Source organism: Styela clava, chromosome 12 (genome assembly GCF_964204865.1).
Source record: "Styela clava chromosome 12, kaStyClav1.hap1.2, whole genome shotgun sequence".
NCBI lineage: Eukaryota > Metazoa > Chordata > Ascidiacea > Stolidobranchia > Styelidae > Styela > Styela clava.
This window is the reverse complement of record NC_135261.1, coordinates 20070266-20094991: the sequence shown is the minus strand read 5'-3', so window position 1 is coordinate 20094991 and position 24726 is coordinate 20070266. Positions and strand designations below refer to the sequence as shown.

At 32.1% G+C, this 24726-nt stretch overlaps 1 protein-coding gene across 6 annotated transcripts in view; it reads left to right on the top strand.

The window, feature by feature from the left end:
* LOC120330454 (epidermal growth factor receptor-like) overlaps positions 1-24726 on the top strand; it is a 36846-nt gene that overhangs the window by 8372 nt on the left and 3748 nt on the right. The window contains exons 12-35 of one of the 6 annotated variants that reach the window (XM_078118528.1): positions 4300-4425; positions 4852-4970; positions 5442-5561; positions 6608-6730; positions 8296-8497; positions 9001-9096; positions 9712-9834; positions 10232-10316; positions 10932-11038; positions 12012-12153; positions 12689-12856; positions 13052-13123; positions 13721-13906; positions 14403-14558; positions 15126-15248; positions 16396-16495; positions 16956-17053; positions 17784-17936; positions 18574-18642; positions 20162-20246; positions 20690-20968; positions 21741-21833; positions 22744-22887; positions 24321-24665. In XM_078118528.1, coding sequence (XP_077974654.1) covers positions 4300-4425; positions 4852-4970; positions 5442-5561; positions 6608-6730; positions 8296-8497; positions 9001-9096; positions 9712-9834; positions 10232-10316; positions 10932-11038; positions 12012-12153; positions 12689-12856; positions 13052-13123; positions 13721-13906; positions 14403-14558; positions 15126-15248; positions 16396-16495; positions 16956-17053; positions 17784-17936; positions 18574-18642; positions 20162-20246; positions 20690-20968; positions 21741-21833; positions 22744-22887; positions 24321-24665 — 3314 coding nt within the window. Of the gene's footprint in view, positions 1-4299; positions 4426-4851; positions 4971-5441; positions 5562-6227; positions 6348-6607; positions 6731-8295; positions 8498-9000; positions 9097-9711; positions 9835-10231; positions 10317-10931; positions 11039-12011; positions 12154-12688; positions 12857-13051; positions 13124-13720; positions 13907-14402; positions 14559-15125; positions 15249-16395; positions 16496-16955; positions 17054-17783; positions 17937-18573; positions 18643-20161; positions 20247-20689; positions 20969-21740; positions 21834-22743; positions 22888-24320; positions 24666-24726 lie in introns of all 6 variants that reach the window. The other 5 variants (XM_078118530.1, XM_078118531.1, XM_078118529.1 and 2 more) reach the window with 5 other exon arrangements.

The following is a 24726-nucleotide window of genomic DNA, read 5'->3' as shown; positions in this document are numbered from 1 at the left end:
AGTAGAAATTTTGGATCTTTTTGGAATTAACATTGTATATACCTCACCTGTCCTTTTTTCTATACCCCGAATATTCAAGAACAGAATTTCAATCACAGATGAACATTATCACACTGACTTGAAGTTAGCGGTTAGGATTATTTGGCCTTGATTTGATATTTATTTATTCGCCAGTATATAGACTAATATGAATTAGGTTTATTAAATATTTAATTACCATTAATGACTGTATATTTATTTGGAATAGTATTTGGAATTAAAAAAATCATATGAAATTAGCTGTTGGTACTAAATTATGCCTTATACTTACGTTTTCCCATTGAAATAATTTGACAAAACAGCCCCTTGTTATATTTTTCTTCTCTATTTATTTGTTTTGTGTTTCTGTGTTGTTTGACTTTTCCAAATTTAGAATACTATCAATATTACGAATATATCACAATTTGGAACATTGAGTTATACAATTTTGCTCATCTCCTGTTTACAAAACATAATGATTGTAAAAATCAATATCTTGAGGCAATCAATAGCCTACTTAAATAAATGGTTATTTGTATATTTCATGAAAATTTTATATCTCTAAAGTGAAAGTGAATATTTCATTAGTATCTTCTCTAATCTAGTACCTAGCTTATATCTGAACAGTGATGACCTTGATGTGAGTGGAAGCTCGTAATCTAATCATTGTGAAGCCATGGACAAAATTTGATGGTTGACTAAATAATTTTGTGGCTCTAAACATTTTGAATGAGTATTATTTATACTCTTGCCAGGATTCAGAAAATTACAAACTAACATTTAAAAAAAAACAGCGGCATAAATATTTCTAAAATTTATTCAGCATTTAAACATAATGTTTTTGACTTTACCTGATTATAATTGAGTCTCAAATTTCTTCAATATTTGTCCATTTTTCGATATTATTCTATCTCATTTTCTTTACCATGTCACAACGATAATTGTAAATCTTTGTTTCATTGATTTGTCTTGGGTAAACAGAGTTAGTCTCTATGCTAAAGTGCTTACAGCAGAATTTCCAATACATGGATGACACAACATTTTCTGTCTTTATTAAGAAATTGTTGTTTTGCATGCGGATAAAAAGCTTTTCTACTAAATCTTTGATAGGTTACTTGATTGTCTCATGTTTTATTTATGAGCTGCCTTTTCCTATGGGATTTCTTTGACCTTGTTTGTCTGACCCTTCACATATTTTTTACTATTTAGTGAACTTTAATAAAGTTTCTTCAATATGTTGCCTGACCTGACACACTTAATTTAATGTTTTATTTAAAATATTAGATTTTATCTTTATTGCGGAGGGGCGGTTAATAATATACTATTAAAAGAATAAAAAAAAATATGTTGGAAGTAGACATTCTTATTATGTAGGCCTATTCTATTCTATATTCCTCATCACAGTTATTCATTTTATGGGAATAAGTATGATTTTCATGAATATTCATGTAGGCTATGTATTCACATTCATTTTTATTCAAAAAGACAATGCAACTATTATGTTGTAGAACATTGCCTATTTAATAATATTACTTCCAAATCTTGAATAATTCTCATTTAATATTAGTGCAATTCTTCTGATATCTTGAAGGTCACTCTGAATAAAAAATGTTGGTCACACACTCTAGGCACCAAGTGTTGCATAAGTGATTTCATTATTGTTCAAGTGGACCAATGAACTGTGTTTTATAATCATAGACTTCTCTCTTTCCTTTGGAAATTTTTATGTTGGTCTTTGAGAGTTGAGAACTTGAATTCACTGTATTATTCATAATATTATTTTCTCTGTATTATAATTTATTGCACTGGAATTCATGTGTTGGTTTACAATGATGTCTGCTAAACCAAAAAATCAGGTGTCATGTTATATGCCAAGTTCTGGTGTATATTGTCAGTTTGTCACACATATATTTGTTGTTCACATATTTGGAATGGTAGAGTAGACCTACGTTTTGTTATTTGCAACAACATAAAATATTTAAAACAATAAATTCGCTGATTATACAAGGAAATTTTTTAAGTTAAAATTGGGTATATTTGAACAAGGGGAATTTTAGTGTTGGTTGAATATATAAAAGTGAATAATATATTTGTTTGCTTAATGAATGACTGTTTATAATCTAGGAGCGAAGTACAGGGTGACCCCATAAAAACAGAACCATAAATTTCTCAATTACGGTACTTTTACGAAAATGGAGAACAATACCACTTGAACTTCTGTTTGTGTATGATTGTACCCAAAAGTTTTGGTGATCTGACTCTTGACCTCGATTCTGTTTTTGTGTCATCCTGTAATATTATAGTCTATGCATTGGTGTGAATTTTTTTAAGCCAAGTTAAATCTTGTTTGGTGAATGAAAATTGATATTCATATTATTGATTCAATCTATCATAAACAGTTCAGGTTTTTTAAGTGTATCTGGGGTATGCTTCAGCCCTCAAATTTTTCAGTTTATTTTTTATCAATTAATGTGTAAGTATTTTTCCACCTTCGACTGAGGGTTTTTTATCTTGCTATTTGGGAGATTCACTTCATTGATTGTGCATTCTATTGTCAACAGTTTTACAAAAGTAGCAAACGAATCGAAAGAGGGGTACGTATTACAAGCATCACTAATAATGCATTTGCAACACACGCATTACGCAAGAAAACTTTGGTTCTTCCGCAAATATGAAAATATGGATGCTCAATAATGTTGTTGATTTGAAAGTGACTGCTAATAATAATAAAATTTTATTAGCATTTGAAGCTAATTTGTTGAATTCTGCAGTTTTTTCTACTTAATAATTCAAATTTTATTTTGTTAGTTGTTTTACTTGATAACTTGGCTTACTGCCGATCTTATGATTTCAGTACAGACAGCTTGAATAACGAAATTCTTTATTTTTCTTAGAACATTCAGTAACGGAGTTCCTAGCGTGATTTTATTTACATACTTGATTTTTATATTATGTTACGCGAGCATGACACACAACTTATTTTCCATTTCAGTGAAATTTTTATGGCCTATCCTTCTAATACTCTAATAAAATGTTTACTCATTCAGTTATTTTTCATTACATTATGCAGTTTTGTTATTATTGTTAATTATTTTATATTGCACTGTTAAAGAAAATTTTTGCTTCATGAAAAATTCGTAGACTCTTTTTAATTTTTTTTGCAGCTTTTGTTTTTAAATATTCCAAGCATAGACTTTGCAGTCAACTCTGACAGCAGTGAAATCGTTTAGCACTATTATTGCTTAATCAATATGATCAGTAATTATTATACTATTTTAATATTCAGTTTTTGGGACATGAACTATTGTTTTTTCCTTTTTAGTATAGACTTAAAATCTTACAGGAATGTGGGGAGAGGCAGTAATGAAGATATAGTGTCCTGTTTTTTTAAATATGATTTGTTTAGATTGCAATTAAATACCTAATTAAAAATTGAAATTGCTATATATTTTGAAGGATTCTAAAATCCATTAGTCAACTCATGTTCTTTGTTCATGCAAGAAGCTAATAACAATGCCCATCAACTTAATGTGGCATTTCAAATTCCTAAGCGATCCAGTTTGTAGTAATTTCCTTGGAACAATTACTTGGTGTTGTGTTCCCACTTCCTGTATATTGCATGACTTTATTCACCCTTTGTTTGCAAAGTTGATTGATATTGCCTGTATCTTACATTGATGAGATCATAGTTATAAAATTTATACAAGAGTTATATTACAGCTGGTACAATAGCCGTCACGCTCTTCTTATATCAACATGGTTTTTGAAGCAATATATATTTTTTGTTTTATATTTATAATATACCATTTGATTTTAGTAAAACACAGTTTTTTAACACTTCCTTTTCATATTGAATAATATTACTCATTTTATCATTAACTTGTAAGTTATATTAAAAAAATTCAGTTTGCGAAGTCATTTATAACATAATCATTGTTCGTTTTTGCATATATATTACATTTTATCAGTAGACATTCGGCTATTTAATAGAATAAAAATAATTTTTACTCAATTGAAAATATCTCGAATTTATAAATTAATATGACATTTATCTCATTTTAATATAATGCATTGCAACAGATAAAAAAAAGAAATAATTTCTCTAAACACTTAATTTTTATTCATTTAATCACATTTGTGGTTCTTCTTTTAAAATCAAAGTTTATTTTTAATGATGGTGGTTCCATTTTAAATAAAGTTTATTCAAAAACACCAGTGAAAATGTTGAAAGTTTTTGATCTATGTTTATTTTTAATTTTGCTAATCCTTGCTCATGTTTAGTGACTCCCATTGTAAAATTCCTGCAATATCTGACAAATCTGCTTTTGATGTTTTTGAAAATGTGGAAGAAATTACTGGATTTCTGGGAATTGAATCCTGGCCATATGAAGATCTCTGTATATTCAAGTATGTCTGATATATATTTAGTTTTAATTTATACCAAATTAGTAATTAAATATTCGTAAATACATACAGGGTGACCTTGACAGGTGACCCAGGTTGTTTGGAACATATTCTAGAGATAACTTTTGTACAAAGCATCATAGATTACTCAAACCTTTTAGTACATGATACACAAACATAAGATCAAGTGCTTGATTTTTGTGGAAGTAATTAGGAAAATTATTGATTCTGTTTTTTTAGGGTCAGTGTGTATATGTCAAAAATCCCCACATGGTGTAGATATAGAAGTATAGGATAAGATTTTATTTTAGCTAAGACTGTTTGCTGTTCTCTCATCTGAAGTGTAATGATTTCATTGACCGATTTTGAAATGAAAGCATCATTTGAGGGTTGATTTTGAAAAACATAATGAATGAACTTTTTGTATAGAAATTTGAAGAGAATCAGAGGTTATGAAAAAAGAATGGATGCTTATAGTTTGCTCATAATGACAGATGCCAGAAGTTTGCGAAGTCTTTGTCTTAATTCTCTTCAAGAAATTGAGTCAGGTATGCCAAAATAAGTCCATTCATTCTATCATTTACAGTAGACTGTTCAAACGAGTGATACTCAATAGAGACTCTAGTTTTTCATTGTTTAGTGCCGGGTAAATAGGGTAGTTGAAACAAGACACACAATTTTGTTTACTTGATCAGAATTTTTAATCTTTATAAAAATGGATTCTTGTGAAGGATTTTTCTAAATTTTGCTCTTATGTAAAATTTGAATCAGGATGAGTATTGGATAGTATTCTTATAACTGAAGATGAAAAAAAAAAGGAAAATTCTTGAATTGAAAATTTTAGCAATTATATTGGATCTTTGACTTAGTATTTCGATAGACATCAAGATTAGTTTTATGTTAATATACCTATCAACTGTTTTTGTTATTTTAATTGTTTCATTAATGTGTGGGGGGTGTACTATTGTTTAATGGATATAACATGTTGTCGATAACAGTTTTTAATGATTTTCTTCAAGGGGCTGTCAGTATTACTAAAAACCCTCGCCTTTGTCATGCTGACACAATCGTATGGGATAAATTGCGACAACGCAATGACAGTACAATAGATATACTCTATGAAAACAGTGACTCTTGTCGTAAGTTTTCCCCCACAGTTTTCATGGTGAAGCAGGATTTATTTTTGCTACTCTCGATTACTAACACAAGTGCTGGCCATGAGATATATTTTCAACTTTGATGTCCATTCTTCTTTATCATGAGGTCACAGAATGTTTTATGATGTTAATAAATAGTTTTCTCAACCACATGGTGCCCACAGGCATTTATGTTTGTGACTTTTTACGTCTGAATTCCTATTACTATTTTATAGAAGCTTCCTAGCTTTACATATCATTGGAAGTTAATGTGCTGTTTTTTTTTCCATATTTCAACTATATATTTCAAAATAGTTTATTGCAGATTCAGATAAAAAAAATTCATTAGCCATGAACAAAGAATTTAAATAGCCCTTTTTTGTGTTTTTTGCAACAAATTGATGATAATGTAATTTCACACGAGTCTGTGCTTCTCATTGCCTTTCACAACATCACATTATTGCGTAAGTTTGGACGCTTTTTGAGTGAGTTAATTTCAAGCTATTGTGAAAAATGGTAAAAAGAAACTAGGTCGATTCAGACTTAGGACTCCTTTTTATCTTATTTGCCTACTAACCATCTTATGAGGGATTTATTTTGTGGGTTTGCACGTATGATTATAACATTAAATTTTACTGAATATTTCAACCCTGAAACATCAACTACCAGGATCCGTGGCCGTCATCGAAAATTCTCAACTGTGTTATGCTGACAAAGTGAACTGGGGTCTTTTTACACAACCTGACCAACGTATTAATACAACCAACAACAAAGCTGCCAGCTCTTGTTGTAAGAACGAATCACATGATATATCATGCATTGTGGTGTGAATTTATTTTTGTCCTTTGTGAATGTCAATCATTCAGTAGAATCATCCGTTATGTCTATATTGCCTGCAGAATTATTTTATTTTTTTTTCATTTTCGATATTCGTTTATTATGAATTATTATATCATAAGTCTATTTTACACTGCACTCAGGAAAATCATACTTATTATATTTTTTACATTCAATTATTTTATGCATGTTATGTTACGTGTGTTCATCAGGTCGAGTTATCGTCTATAATAATCCATCACTGTGCAACACTGATTCTGTGCATTGGGAAACAGTTTTCAAAAACCCTGGACAATCCGCTTTCGTCACAAGTAATGCAAAAAAGCGCAAGTGTTGTAAGTTACAACTATTCTAGCAATATTCCATCATTATCAAATTTGAAATAGAACATGTATTAGAATGGTTTATGGTTGAGTTGGCTTTCGATTCTTCTTGTTGTAATTATACTCATGGGGAATACATTTTCTTTTCAGAAATTCGTAAAGAGCTCTCTAAATAGATTTTTGTTTTAATAAACTGTATATGACTTAGTTCAGATTTTACAGTATAAGACTTGATTACCCTGCCATTCCTGTATTTTGAGTTAGATCTTGTCATTGCATGAGTTATTTATGAAATATAACAAAACAACTTTGTTAAACTCACGAAGTCAGAATAAATGTTCAGTTTTTTATGATACTTTTGTTTATTCAAGATGCATTTTCAAATATTTGTTTCCTAATTAACCATCCTTTTTTCTGTTTCGGTACATTTTGGTTTTTGTTTGTAAATTTAAGTTTTCTTGGTTTCAAATTCAACTTATTGTTAGTTAACATGTAATGCCGTCCGTTTTAGATATTAAATTATTTTTGAATATTATTTATTGATTGGAAATTTATTGAATAAAAAACCAGATTCACATTTTGAGGCTGATACCAATTCATTGGTAGACTATTTAAATCTTACACACACTACACATACACACTTCAGACTAATTATAAATGTAATTCTGTGCAAATGAATGTGGGTTGAAAAGTATATGAATGCACTTGAGTGTTATCGCAAATGTACATGGATTACCAAATGTGAACTGGTGGCATATGTATATTAGTGCAAATGTGAATTGGTGGCACATGTATATTAGTGCAAATAAATGTACATGGGTTGCAAATGTAAATTGAGGGAATATATGTATAATAGTGCAAATGTTCATGGGTTGCAAATGTAAATTGAGGGAATATATGTATAATAGTGCAAATGTTCATGGGTTGCAAATGTGAATTGGTGGCATATGTATAATAGTGCAATTGTACATGGGTTGCAAATTTGAAATGGGGGAATATATGTATAATAGTGCAATTGTTCATGGGTTGCAAATGTGAATTGGGTGCATATCTATAGTAGTGCATATGGACATGGGCTGCAAATGTGAATTGGATGAATGATAAGTGGATAATTGTGCAATTGTACATGGGTTGCAATTTGTGGGTATATACCGGTATGTAGAATAGTACAAATGTACATGGGCTGCAAATGTGAGTGGATGCGCATCTATTATATTGCAAATAGTCTACAACTGTACATGGGTTGAAAAGATGTGTGGGTGCATATGTATGTTAGTGCAATTGTGCATGGATTGGAAACGGATGCAGATGTATGATAGATAGTGGTTGAATGCGGTTGCATGTTAGTGAAAATGTACATGAATACACTTACAACCTGTGTCAGCCTCAAATTGGTGTCTTCTTCAAAAATTCACGTAACAGTAATAATATTTCAAATTGTTTAAAAAATTATAATGAATTTGAATTTGACCGAACCTCGAAAACCTGTTATTAAGTAGCCAATTACGATAAATGAACTTGTGAACATATGTTACATCTTTATTTTTGGATATTAATCCCATATTATATTGATGCAGTACCTTGTAGCAAAACATGTGATTCGAGTAATGGTTGTTGGGGATCAAGCACTACGCAATGTGTCACTTGTCGATGGTTCACTGACTACACAAATGAATTCGGACGATTTACTGAAAAGTGGGTCGTAGATCCCGAGTCAAAACTGTTGGTTCCTGGTCACAATGTTACAAACTGTGTCAAAAAATGTAACTTCACAAAGGGGTTAGTAATTCTCATCACAAATTTGTATATTTCTAAATCCTCATCTTTATACGGTTATTGACATTATTGATTTGAATTTGAATGGGATTTTTTGTTCTGATCCGAGATTATCTGTTTCACAAAAAATTTAGCTATAATTTCAATAAATTAACGGTCATGGTTGTTTAGTGGTAGCGATGGACCCATCTAGGATGACATTGCATCGTAACATCTTTTTCCAATCTCACGCTTCCCATCTCACCTAGGATGCAAAAATTTGACTGGACAATGCCGTCACTCCAAATTTAGGTAGCATATTACATTTAAGTGGCTGCATATGTAGATCTGTTTTTAGAGCAAAAGGTTATAAATATTTTGTTTAAAAAAAATAAAAACATATTTTCCAAATCATGATATCAAATTTGTTTTCGCAAAAATGCATTTTTAATTTGAATTACCAATTCATTTTATCATATCCAAGTTCTATTTTGTACTTTGGTTTAAACTTTTTCTTTCGATTTCAGTGTATACAACACTATTGACAAGAAATGTTTTCCTTGTGATGTTGAATGCAATGCAACATGTACTGGACCTGGACCTACAAACTGTTCACCTAAGGGGTAAGAACCAAGATGTTGGTATTCAATCTTGACCTTGACTTACTCTCTTTACAACTTCCCAAACCGTTAATTTTCATGCCTACCATAATAATTAATAAAAGTTTGAATTTTTAAAAGTGTAACACAGAAGTCACGTTTGTTTATCATGTCTTGTATTCTGAACCTGTTATCAGGAGTTAACTTCATCTTGTAACCTTTTTGCAAGGATATTTATAAGCCCTTTGGCAAAAACATTTATTAATAAGCCCTTATTGATGATATTATCAAACAGAAGATTGATTGAGAGAGAAGATTGAAGAGAACATGATTTTTTTAATAATTTAAGATCTTCCATTCTTGCTCCAAGATGTAAAAATAGTTTATTTGTCGCTCTTAAAAAATATAAAGAAAACATGAGAAACACATATAAATGAATATACAGTGAACAAAAATACAAAAACAACATTAAGAAAAATGTCTTTATATTTACAAAAAATATTGAATAAATGTATCATGATGATTCCTTTTGCTGACTGTTTATTTGTTTGATAACATTAACTGCAATTTTGGAAGTATATAAAATTTGTAATTTTAACAGCAAAGCCCCCAGTTCAATGTTGCAATATATATTTTCAGGTCACCTCTTAGTTGTAAAAATGTTCATTACAATGGAACTTGTATTAAAAAATGTCCAGTAACTCATTACCCAAGTCAAACAAATGAATGTATGCCATGCAGCTCACACTGTATAGATGGAGGGTGAGTTTCTTCAAGATTTTCTTTATTTTCGAAATGATTTCCGGGACGTTGTTATTTGAACGACCAATTTCCTCTATTATCTATAAGTGATGTGTTTCATATGCTGATTTGAGTTTTTTTATTAATTTGAATATTTTTACTGATAATATTTGTTGATCTACTTATAATTATGATATCCTATTTTTATGAATATGGAATATGCAATATTGTGTAATAAATTGTGAAGGAAATGCCGAAATGGAAAGTTTCCAAACCTTCAAACTGCAGTAGCTCGTTACATAACAGTGGCCGCTCGTACCAGAGCCTTGTTTGGAAAAAAATGCATATAAATATATTTTATAGGCTATAAAATAAAACAAAATTACGAAGATGATTTATGTTTCTGATTCTCAATCAGGTGCGATGGTCCTGAAGACAGTTATGGAAAAGATGGATGTTCATTCTGCCATCGAAAATATGATCCAGAAACAAAGCTAATGATCGTAAGTATCAAGCATGCCAACTTCCAATCAACTCATTTTATTTTGTCTTTTCTCCATCAAGGGTTACATAATTTTTATACCTAAACCAGTGGCTACAAACCTTTTTCAATATATTCCTACCTTTGCCTATTTTTGATCTTTCTATTAAACTCCTTTATCTGTTAAACCTTATCCATGAATATTTATTATAATAAAACTAAGTACTAAACAATATTATCAAAACTACACCGAAAGCAAAGTAATAGGCTATTTCTTCATTCCCTCTCGGAAAACAATGAAATTTCTCCGCGCTCGGGAAACATGGGTCAAAACAAATAGCATAAGGGTCAGATTTTTTTTGCAACTGTCATTTGGGTCATTATTTCTGATTCATTGCTCTTCTACCAATGATAACCAAACATTCATCTGTTTTAGTTCTCATCAAAAGCAGTCGTTGCTTACTATACGTGTAGTACGAGTTCTCCCGTATTTTTGTATTTTTTTTTAATGATGATTCGGGAAGACTTTTGTATACCAGCACAGGAACCTATCTACATCATTACGCAACTTGTATCATACAACTGATTAATTTAGAATATGAATTGCTCTGTCAGTTTTCTCTTTTCATTATTTCAGTACCAAGATGCAACTTGTCAGATGTGTTTGGATCATTTAGAAGTTGAAGATTGCCCATTGGGCTGCACATATGACAATGTAACAGATGTATATGCTTGCTACTCAGTGTGAGTCAAAAGTACTACCCTATTTTTCTGGCTAATAAGCCGCATTTTTTGGCCTGACTTTCTTGGGTTGGCTTATCAGACAAATCAAATTTTTTACTTCATCCTGGGAATTTCAGGAGCATAACTTGTATTTGACATCAATTTGTGTTTCATATTTGGCGCCAAACAATCTGTCATTGTTTGGTATTTGACTTCTGTCACCAGTTATTTTTTTAAAAAAGGAATGGCAGACTGGAAATTATAAGTGGTTTGTGCCTTCTTTTTGCAACCTTTTTCTGGCCGATATTGGGTACTTCAAAATAAAAACAGTGACTTATGACAATGAGATAGGGTCGTTTATGGCACTTTGGTTTTTGCCGATACAGCAAAAATTAAAACCTGAGTTTATGGGTTGTTAAGTTTGATTACTATCTTCCTGATCTTGAATTAAGACTTTGGCGGGCAGAAAAGTTAAATCCAAAGGGTATGATTCTGCCGAAATAAACATGTTCCGGTTTAACAGACTCTGCTCAAATGGAAATAAGATAATTATAGAGCCCGCATTGGTGCTAAACTGACGAACAATGAAGTAATAAGGTTTTTCTGCCTCAAGTTTATCTGGTGGTAATATAGAAGAACCCTATTTTTAGTGCTAAACTGGACCCCGGCCTATTCGTCACGACGACTCATTAGGCGAAAAATACAGTACTTTCAATTTTTGTACCACATATAAACTGCACCTGTGTTGCACCCACATACATTTGTTTTGTGCCCATGTTATAAAATTTAGAGTGCAGTTAAGATGTGCTAATGTCATCTGGTACCCGAAGTTTCTCCAACACTTTCACTGCTTCAATGAAAGGCAACACTTTTTTTTAAAGCGCCTACCTACTGCATGTCTGCAGATCTTTTGAACAAATTCTATTTTGCTCAGGTCCTAGCATAAATATATGTGACGTCTGTATATTTGAGCATCGCTCTTGTTTTTGTTTAGACCCTCATCGGCATATATTGCATGGATCATAGTTATTGGTGTGCTTCTGATAATTGGTGCTGTAGTTGGCATTACATTATTCAGATGTCGGAAAACTATTCGAACAATGAGGAAACATATCGGAGAAAAAATAGTTGGAGATGTGAGTAGTTATATCATATTCAAATGTACTGGGTTTGACTTTGATGGTATTTGAGAATTTTATTTTATTTTGTGTAAATTGCTGCATTTTAATTGATTAGGAGAGTCCTCATGCATTGAAATCTAGATCTTTAGAAAAACAAACCATGCATACGTAAAATTGAAGGTTCTATACTACTCTAGGATAGGATTTTTCTATTTATCCCAGAGTATTGGAAAGTCGATAAGACGGCTTAATCCTATGGCAAACCATAGCCTTTCAGCTGGTTACCAGTCCATGTCGCGTATGGAAATAGTAGACAATTATTTATGTCAGATGCAACCACTCGAGGGTCAGGAAGCCGTAAACGACCAGCAGTTACATGAGCCATCCTACGATGGTGGCAATCTCTCGCAAATAATGATAGCCCAAAGCATTTGAACCGCGAACCTATTCCTATCACTTAGCTTAATTCGCCAACTTTCGCGCAATTAGAAAGATGATGATGTCAAATAACATTTGAAAAATGATGATATTATTATATATTGCATTGCAGAGTGCCCAAGTTGACGAGTTCAACACTCCACTGACACCTAGTGGAACTGCTCCTAATCGAGCCCATCTTCGTATTGTTAAAGAAAGCGAACTTGCACTTGGTAAAACACTCGGCTCTGGTGCATTCGGTGCTGTATACAAGGCTATTTGGACACCAATGCATATTGAAGTAAGTTTAGTTTGATAGTGGTTTTTTTATTAGTTATTATATGAATGTTATGTTTCTTTCACTTTTGATTGTCTTTACTTCCCTGCACCCTGTACTAAATTCTTTTGGATTTTTCATATATGATTTATATTGCCACACATAAATAATATATTGGAAAATTTTATCACCTCTAAAAATATTTTTGTCTTTTTTCAGGACCAGACAATCAAGATAGCTGTAGCAGTCAAACAACTGAAAACATTTTCAAATAATAATGAAATCGTAGACGTAAGTGTGTTATCATATAATTTCAGTTTGTTGGGATTTTTGTTAAGTATTTTAGTGGTTTGAGTAGTGTTACTCAAGGTCAAATAAATGTATGACCATTTTTTATACAACTTATTTATTGTCTGTCTCAATGAACAAGGCTATGTAGCTCGCTTTCACTGTTAGGTAAGGTACTACTATAGTTTAAAAAGAATGAAGCTATTGTGGTTCAGCATTGCCTACCCAATTCCAATACGGCGTGGATGAGAATTTTACCCTGAGATTTAAATTTACTATTTTTTTAACCTTCCTTTCTGTCATATTCAAGTATAACCCACTATGCCACCGCACCTGCTAAAAAGGATAATACTAATACTAGTGTGATGTCGTCACCAATTAAAGATCACAATATCTAGAATATTTGATTTATATGCATTTGGTAAATTTTAAATGATTCCCTATTAATTCACAAACGAATTTCCTACATACTGTTATAATTCCAAGTCATGTTTATGCTAAGAACATTAGAATATTTTCACGATCTTAGAATTTTGTAGTCTAATTTTGATTATATATTTTTTTTTTCTGAAAATTATTTGATATTTAATTCATATCCAGGAAGCCCATGTTATGGCGTCTGTGAACAGCCCATATCTGATACGTTTGCTTGGTATGTGTTTGACTGAACAAGTTGCTCTCATTACACAATTAATGCCGCTCGGAAGTTTATTAGAATATGTACGGGACAACAAGGATAACATCGGATCTCGTCACATGTTAACATGGTGTACACAGATCGCAAAGGTTTGTATTCAATGTGAATCAAGGAAATTTGTCATGCTCATACAAATTTCTGTAACGTTTCATCTGACCATGATTAATATTGAACATACAAAGTAAACGAAAAAAACAAGACCCAAGTCATCAAACTTTGGTGCATGGCGTCCTAGATCACTGAAACTTTTTGGTACAAGCATACACAAACAGAAATTCAAGTGTCAAATGAATTTTCTTCATTTACTCAGAAGTAATTAAGAAATTTATGAGAACTGTTTTTTTCCGATCCCCCTAGCCTAGTAGCTTGTTCGTCAGTGTTCAGAAATACTTTTAAAGCACATAGGTATTTTAGTCATATTTATTCTTGCCGATCCCCATACAGAGCCATTAGTGCAAAGGCATAGATGGAGGATAAGGGGCTATTTTAGTTTCGTAGGAATTTTACATCTGGCATCAAAAAATAATATTCAGTATAGAGAGTAACATTATTTTACGGAATAATATGTATATCTTTATCATGCAGGGTATGCAATACTTAGAAGAGAAGCACATGGTTCATCGGGATCTTGCTGCTCGAAATGTTCTTGTCAAAACTCCACATCATGTCAAAATTACAGACTTTGGTTTATCGAAAATGTTAAACGCGACACAATCAGTATATTTTGCTGAAGGAGGAAAGGTGCCCTTATTAGCCAAGCATTTCCAAACTTTTTTGTTGTGGTGAAGCGTTTCGTTTGCCGAGTTATAGCTATAGTTTTCCCTAATTTAAAAATCAGCGATTAATTATTATTATAAATGTTTATTCAAACAGAAAGCCGTGTTCATCCTTGTCACTTAGACATTCAACCTGGCTCGGCGATAAGGCACATTGTGCTAAGCATTAGGATTACAACCTTGCCATTTCACACCTGATTATCCAGCATTGGTTTTGATCCTGGATTCCTTGCCCTCGTAGGGTGGTTGAACACCACTGGTCGGTTATGGCTTTCTGAACCACGGAGTCCATGCATTTGAAACATTGGGGTAACTACTCCCATACCCCGGGTTCATTTAAAATTGCTATATTATTCAGTATCACCTTTTAGGATGAACATCAAAAGTACTGTGCTATCTAATTTGGCTAGCGAGGTTTGAACACACTATGATCAACATGCTGCATAGATCAAAGTATACTATAATTGTCCTTATATTAGGATAAAATGTCCCATTATTCATTGGTTAGGCCAATTTTCTTTTTTATGTTCAGTTACCAATCAAATGGTTGGCGATAGAATGCATCACAGAGAGAAAGTTTTCACATCAGTCTGATGTTTGGGCATTTGGTGTTACTTGCTGGGAAATATTTACTTTTGGAGGCAAGCCATATGGAGTGAGAAACATTTATCTTATCTTTTAATTTGTTACATAGTAATTTCACGGTGATTCGACCCTATAATGATAGATTCATTCAAGATATTTATTTTACTTTTATTGCATTTACTAGATTACCTGATATTCAACGATAGGCCATTTTCTTTGTTAAGAGGATTTATTTACTAGTTATTTGATAAAGATAGTACAACTCGAACACCTTTTGTGTGATATTGAATTAAGAGAATATGTTGATATATTCAAACTTATATAAATGTGATTAGGTTATATAGGTTATATAATTTTGAGTTGTGTGAAGAGCAGCTTTTTGTCTGATGATAAATCAATCGAAATGGCTGAGATGAACTTTATTTCACTAGCCAAGGGGTTCTTAAACTTTGGGCCTTAGTCTGAAAATTACGATAGAGTTTATATTTATCGTTTCCCTACAGCATGATTGCCACCAGGTAAACTCATGTTGATACCAAATAAAGCACAACCGGTGTTAGCAAAAAGATGTAATTTGCCGATCCACTTGTGTCCTTTCCATATCATGCCCTGATGAAGTTTTTCTGTATAGAAATTCGAAACGTTGGCTAATTACATCGTTTTGCTAACACCGGTTGTGCTTTATTTAGTATCAATGTGTCCCTACAGCATTAGCCTATCTGACTGTGTGGTACTGATATTGAATACACGTTTATTTCTTCATTATTTAGCGTAAATATTTTAAATATCTTGTACCTGGTATTGATACAAATTCATCCGACTTCTAAAATTTCTGCTGGTATTTCACAGACCCCTTTAACTATTTCATGGATTCTTTCGTTGTCCTTGAACCCCAGTTTCAGAACCCCTGTGCTAAACCATTAAATAAAGAACATGGACGGTATCGAGCTTCGATTCACAGCTGTGGGTCTGGATGCAGAGCCCACTTGCATTCCGGACATATGGTGTGTTGAAGCTTTTTCTTGATCTGCTCTACACATAGATAGAGTGGATGCACATGTTGAATATTCATTATTCTTTAAATCTTCTTCAACTGGGCCCAAAGTCACTTTGCTTTCAGCCTGTTGTTTAGCAATATGAAAATTAATCAAAATTAATCTCAGCATAGCATTATCTTCCCAAGTATCATTTTTTATTACATATTTATTTTATTATAGGGTGTCAGTGCTATTGATGTATTATCTTTGCTGGAGCGTGGAGATAGGTTAACTCAACCTCTTATATGTACCATAGATGTTTATATGATTTTAATTAAATGTAAGTATGGTTTTTAATCATTTAATCGAATAACATGGATTGTAACAGCAATAGAACCTAAATCCTATATTTTGTGTAACGCGAATACTTTCATTGAATATAAGTAAGTTAGGATTAGTCAATCAGATGTAGAGGATGTTCATGAAGTCCTGTCAATATTTTTTTCAATAAATGTTTACTTAAATTTTTCTTCATTTAATACACCTCCATTAGTTGCACGAAGCACATCAAAGTTCTAGTACCAAATTTAATGCTGGACTTTATGAACACCCGATTTATCTGTGTTGTGGTATTCCCACTATGCATCAGCTTGATATTTTCAACCCTGAATTCTTACTGCATCATTTGTGAGCTTAAACTTCTAGTCTGTGTGACTTTGAAAACATATTTGTTTAGGGGAAGTGAGTTAGCTTTAGTTTATTCTTGTAGTTTTTTTTTTAATTTTTATTTATTTTGTCAGGTTGGATGGTGGATCCTCTCAGTAGACCAAGATTTTCAGAACTTGTTAATGAATACACACAGATGTGTCATGATCATACTAGATACCTCGTAATTAAGGTTAGTAAAAAGCATATGCTGGCATTGCTTTTTAGGTTATCAATTCAGGTCTCAAATATCATGCCCACCAACTCATTTATGGTGTAGTCATTTGGGTAGGAAATACCAAACAATACAATGTATTCTTATGCTTTTCGCTCCGAACAAGACCTTGCAGAAACAGTCACATTATTATGCAACAAAGGGAAATTTATTTAAATTTGAACAAAATTTGCAATTCTATACCTGAATAGTTGTCATTCTAACTCAGGTTTGATTATCCAAAGCGAATTAGTGGTCCCCAATGTAAGATTGTTGGTCATCTGTAGTAAATTTGCTTTGAGCAAGTGTGCCAATAAGTTAGTTTGTTGATAAGGATTATATCCTTTCTACAACTTTAGGACAGTGAGCCTTTGCCATCATTGCAAATAATGCTTATTCATAAGTAAGGAAAATTGATTTTAATAAATTTAACATTTCAGTACATAATCCTGAGAAAAGCTTTTTTGAAGAATAACATGAGTTTTTTGTTCGTGTACATAGTATTGTATCATTCAAAAGTCCTTTCCCCATGGGCTTGTCTAAACCTACATTTGGGTCTTATTTTTAATTTGCCTATCTTGCATTTAAAATTCAATCGACAAATTTTTCAAGCAATTTGATTAGGTTTGGTCAGACTTATCTCCAAATGTCTCTGAATATTAACTGCATGAAATAATTTAAAAATCTTTCATATTTTCTAATTAATTAGAATGATGAACATCAAGACATGCTCAGCCCTAATCCCGAAGAAGAGCGAAGATTTTTTGAACAACTTATAAAAGAAGAGAATTCTGGTATAGACGGGGAGTTGATGATCGGTGAACCTGATTCCTATCTTCTGTCAGATCGTCTTAATGGAGAAGTAAGAAATATTTTATTTTAGATTAATTTTTTCTAATTGTAAGCTGCACTTTATATTTGTCATATTATTGGCCAAAAATAGTATAAGCCAAATGTATTTACGTAATGGTGGAATGGTAGTTCCAAGGCGAAATAGTTTATTTTTTAAAATCAAATAATAAGTTTCAATACTTGTGCTTAAATATTAACACTATAAATGAGCAGTATCCACCAGTGTTCTTGTTAAAGTGATCATTTAGAAACATAATAGCGTTGAAGTTCTAATCTCAAATTATTAGGAGGTGGGCGATTAGTGACTTTTTGGTCATTAGCAATTTAAAATTTTATTTAATGCTTCTAAAATAAATACCTAACGGAATTACTGGTATTTGTCTTTCATACAACAATTCTTGCAAAAATCGAGACAAATTGGTCATATTTGGTATCGTATCGGTAGGGTATCGTTTTATTAAAAATCTTTACAATTTCTATGATTAACGATTAATCTTGATTTTCCGCCTACCTCTACAAATCATTGAGCCACCTAAACATTAATTTCACTTTTTTCTCTAGTTAAATTTTGTCAATAAATTTCAATAATTATTTTTTTAATTTTGGTGAAATACATTTGTCTAAATGCAATATAAACTTTTAAACAGTTTTCCCCACATTACACATCCATGTCCCCTACAACATCAAGCATTTCGTACAGTGTTATACAAGATGATGTGAGTATGCTAAAGCCTGAAACAGAATATAAAGCTTGAAACAGAATTAGATTCTCACAATTACTGCAAATACATATGCTAGACTCAATGCATGTCCACATAGATCGGAATAATTTTAATGACTAACTAATCAATTATTATAAACACATTTCACTAAATTTATGAACTAGTTGTAGTTTGTAGATCAGAAGGCAATGATCAACAATTTTTGAGGCTTTTTTATCATAATTACTAAAGGCTCTATGTTTTGAAAAGTTTTGCTGCCATATGCAATACTAAGCTATAATTCATCATAGTCTCATTAGCTCTGGTATTTTGTGGTTGCCTGTAACTTCGCTTAATCTCCTCAATCTAATTTCCTAGCGATTGTGTGTGATTATGAGAAAATTTTCTATAAGAAAAATAAGTCCGAGAAAGCTTATAAGTTAGTTCATGTAACTGCTGTTCGGTTATGGCTTCCTCCACCATCATAACCATGCATCAGAAACAAATAATAGTTGGCTAACTAATCCAATACTCGACACAGACTTGTATCTGGACGAGAGGCTGTGGTATGCCATATGATACGAGGTGTCTTGTAGGCTTTCCTCTCCTTCAGGATAATATAAAAATTCCATCCTGCTATTCTAATTTTAAGCGTTTATCAACATAATATATTATAACAATTCCTACTTTCATGTTGTACAAATAATTTGAATCAATGCTTTTAGCTCACATAAATATTATGCTTATGATTTTGAGAATATATAGATTTATATTTTGGAATATTAGATTTTAGGAAGTTTATAGACATCATCTTTGTCACGCTGATACTTGTCTTGGGTTTCTCTCTTTATTCTAATTTGCATGAGCTTGTAGAGTCATTAGAGAATATTAGTTTCTAAACTTGGATGTAAACATAGTTTATAGCTATATGGATAGATTAGAATGGAACAACAAAAATAATTTGGACTACTTCTATATTTTATGAGACTATTATTTTATATTTTAATAATTGTCAGTAATTTCAAAATCAATTGAAATAGTAAAATACAGGGGTGACCTAAAAATAAAAATTTTGTTAATTATTCCTACGAAAGCGAAGAAAATTTATTTAAAATTTTCACTTGAATGTACCAAGTTTCGTTGATCTGGGCAGTTTTCGCAAAAGTTATATCCTCTTTAGAATATGTTACAAAAGACCTGGGTTCGTTTTTTCGGTCACCCTGTATTAAGTCAAAAATAAACTTATTGAAACTCCAAAATTTTTTAGAGAGTGATTTTCCTCAAATTATTAACAGCATAACATGTACATAAGATGATAATGATAATTTCGATAAATTATGACTTTTCAAAACCGAGATCTCCATTGCTGTACCGAAATGTTTTCGAAATCTTAAAATTCAGTTCTGCGATTAACATGATAATTGATAATTATGGCGTTTCATTTCAGGTTTCAAGTTCATTATTATCTATACATAGAAGGGCATTGAAATATTCCATAGTATCAACACAATTCAAGTTTTCACTCATTTTTCAGCCTGAATATCAAAATCAAGCTACTATAGACAGAGAGCAAGGAATACCATCAGTGAACGGTGGTGCTTCAACAAGTATGGGAGCATGTGAGTGAATGTCCAATGTCTGAAAAAATTCCTTGGATCTTACAAGAGTGGCCAAGTCGATTTATTTTTTGTTACCAATGTTATTAACGTTTTGAGGTTTTCAAATTTTATAAATTGTTGAGAGAATCCATTGATACTACATGGTTGGTTGGCCTCTACAAACCTAGTTGAGATATATTGAGAAACAACTGAAATAACAGAATTGAAATTGTTACGGAACATTATGAACAACCTGTATTTCATTACATTACTTAAATACATTTGTGGCAGTGTGCTGCAGAACTCTGAATTACTTATGGCCATGTATAACCATGACTAACCATGTTTGTATTTAATTAGGGGGGATTGATGATACAATGTGATCATGCTGTAAATAGTAATATGTGCTGATTAGTTTATCTGATGATGGAAGTTTGCAGATTATCAACCATTCTATATTTCAGGTGGTTCTTCACGTGGAACTCGATTATTTTCTCGTAACACACCATCTGCACAACTTCCTACACCTCCAGCGAATTCACAAATTCCAAACAATCATACTGAAATGGGACGTGTTCTACCCCGAGTGTCTGATTCTAGCAACCCAGACGATGTTTTTGCTATGTCAGGTCACAGTCTTCGTAATTCATCTATGCCTTCGAAGTCCATGATCGTAGATATGCCACTACTCGAGAAAGGAGCGGAATCTCATCCTGTACGATTTGGATCAAGTCGCCGTGCAGGTGATTGCAATAAAATTCAGTTAATTTTATCGGTATTTTTAAGATGTTTTGATGAGAAGGATCAGTGGTTGGCTATGGTTGGTTTCTGTATGTTTGAAGTATTCTAGTCCTTTCTGTTAGACTGCAATCGGATATACACTTTATCCTTTGCAAAAAATTTGTTCCAAGCAAAATTCATGTTTATTCATTTTATTTCATTGAAAAATGTTTGATATATGTTCCCTTATTTAATGCTAACACAGCAATTTGCCAATTTGGAGCCAATAAAGCCCCAACAAAACAAAAAAACATTGATACAGTATGTGCTGGTTATAAAAACCTCTCACTATTAAGTCCAAAAAAAAAATTTAATTGGTTCATGACATGGTATCATTACATCACAGCATTCACAGGCACAAATATTGCGAGTAACCAGGCAAAAAATGTCCCTTGCATCTAACGATGTGCGCTGTTATAATATATCATTTAGTCACACAATTTTTGGATTCAATTTTTTCAAAATCAACATAAGTCTGATTTCGTCAATAAGTGAAAATATTATGGAGATCACGATCAATATCCAGAGGATTTTGTATCACGTATATTGTGAACTTATGCGCATGTTACATTATTGTACAATATTATATTCTAATATTACTGGCGAATAACTTACTGTTGCATGAATCTCTTTTTAATACTTGTGCGTTGTATTAGATATTTGTTAAAATTTTGTTTGTTGATATTTGATCTAAACATGTGTGACGTATCGTGTACTTAAATATTTGATTTTTAGCTGATCAAGCCTGGTCAACTTCATCTGGTGGTAGAAAGGATTCCGAAGAAAATCCAAGATATACCGAAGATCCTACAACACATGCGAGAAGTTGTAAGTTTCAATTATTTCACATAACATTTTCTTTTAAGATTGAAATTAAAGTGACAAATTTTATTGTGATGATTATCTGTATAGAAAGAACCGAGTTTAAGTCAATGATGTTGTGATGGTGGTTTGAAAACAAATTAAAATTTGCAATTCAATACTGATTAGGTGTTTTATGAAATTAGGATTTGAGTATTGTACAAAAATGCCATTATCAAAGTCTTTGCATAGGTATTAGATAGCATGCTTTTTTACCTGGGGAAAAATAGAATATTCAGTCGAATCATATTTTTGATTTGGTTGGAATAAACTTGGATTAAATAAAATTTTTAAAAGAAAAAATTTTGAATATTTTATTATAGCTGATGTATGGGTGATTGCAATAGCATGAATTGCAAAAGTTTTTATTTTCGTTTTTCAAACTATTCCATTTATCCATGGCAGCACAATAATTTGTCAACCCACAATGTCAACACTTTCATTTTTATCTCATTTTCTCTGGCGTAAACTCGTTAGTTCAGTCATGAAGATATCACAACATGTTTACTCTTGCACTCTTCATTTTGATGTTTCCTAAGTCCTGAGTCTGACATTTAAAAATTTGAGGCGTAACAAAGATGTAATTGCCAAATAGCAATTTGTCCAGTGTTCGAATTACTTTGTCTGGAAGTCCATATCTGTCTGGGAATCATTCTCAAGCAATTGCTACTCCAATAAATTTGACCAGAAACTAGCCTTATGATTGTCCATGAGCCATACACTTTTCCTTGCAAAGATTTAAATACTGAATCTATTGTGATTATTTTTCTTTATTTTGAATTATTGATTTTGTGAGAATCTGAATAGCATGTCTGAATGTTGCATGTTGTTATATTTTCCTTGTTTTGCATTCTATTTTTCATCTCTGCGAATGCAGCATACATCGACCCAGCATCATCACCGTCAACTATTGATCATGAAGTTCTTACGGCATCAGATTTTGATCACAATGACAAAATGTTGTATGATGAGGATGAATATCTGTTACCGACACCACGACCAGACAAATCATCAACTACTGGTAGGATCAGAACTGTTTATAAATCTCTATCAGTCTCTGATATGATATAAACACGACAAATAGGCTCCGTCAATTTTATTAGAAACAATTTATTGCTCATTGCAGTGATAAGTAGATTCGGTCCCAGATTACACGTATGTGCAAATCAGTTATTGGTTGGTTTTAACGGCATAATAAATAACATTCGTTATATTCATAACTTTTTTATCCTAAATAAAACAAAAACTTAATCAAGATATATGATATTCTAAATGTTACATATTTACACCACCAAAATATTGCCTTTTTTAATTTAAACAGGGGTTTTGTTTCAATTTATTTTTTTGATCTTTTGTTTTAAGGTGATTTGTAAGTTACATCTTCGCACAAATTATTGTTTTTGGAATGCTATCATTTCTTGTAGGTTATTAGTTTGAGCAATTGTAAATACTGCACTGCATGGATTTATGTTTGGGGTTCTGTCTCATTTTATGATTTTCACTTCTTATCTGTAAATTAAGTCCGTATATTGTTCATTTCAGGTAAATGAGAACTTTCCTCTCTCATTTGATATATTAGGTTAGGTTGTTGTTGAAAAAGATATATGCATAAAGTGCTAATGTTCTATCATTAGCAAAGGTGGTATGTGGTTAGGTGGTAGCAAACATTTGAGTAACTGAATTAACGAATTAATTTGCTGGAATTCACTAAGGCTCAAAATGAACCCATTTTTTGAAGGAAGTATATTATGTGAAATGGAGTTGACACAAATGGGGCAACACAAAAATTGAATTTTTTGAGTTCTATGTATAAAAGTTGGAAATAATGAATCAGAGACAGTAGACACCTATTTTTAGCCATGGGAGTGCCTATTTAGGGTTGAAGACATTTCATAATGTTTTGTCTTTTGTTGCATTCCCCATAAAACTGTGTGTGATAAACATACCTGATTCACCAGATACATATGATTAAATATTATTACCAGTTTGATTTTTCTTTTCACCCCTGTACAAATGCTTTGTCCCTGCTCTCAATATACATCTGGGTACTCCCATAGTATGTGTACCAGGTTAAGGTTAGGCCATAATTTTATTCCAATTTTCCTTATTTTAGTTCTATTACAAGTTCGGGGACTGTCTGTGTTAGCCATGTGAATATACCATGCCCATAGGTTTCAGTTCGATTACACTACTTGATGTAAAATAGGCGAACAAAATTAGTTACCTCCATTTTGGTACACATACTTCTGGAGCGCCTACATCTGTGTATATGCTTTTTGACTATTTCCTTGAAAGTTATAGGATTACTCTTGCATGAGACAGCTCGGGTTTTATAGTTTAGAACTATTTGCTGATTGGGTAAGTTTGATAAAATATTTCAATGAAATTGATTTTTTGTTATTTGTTAAACAAAATTTAGTCACATTTTAGTAAGAATATATTCTCATTACTCAGATTACTTTGATCCATCGAAGCCTCGTCCACAAAAGTCAAATATTGAAGAAACAGTTCCAAAGGCCCATACAAAGCCAAAATATGCACCGGCTTCATTATCTAACAACACATACCTGGAAAGTGGTGAGGCGATGCCATTAATGACAGACGGTGCCTCCGGGTGGCCAGTGGCATCAAATCAGATGCCACAACTTGTTGATGAACAACCAGAATATGTTAACACCATGTCTGATCATGAATATTTGAACTGGGATGGCAATAAGACTGATGTTATGATGGCTGGTGTGGTCAACAGAGAAAATAGTTTCAACAGAGATTCACAGAAAAATCCCAACACATTCACAGGTATAGTGGGCTCTTGCTTCCAGACTTATTCATAGTAGGTTAGCAATGCACAATTGGTAAC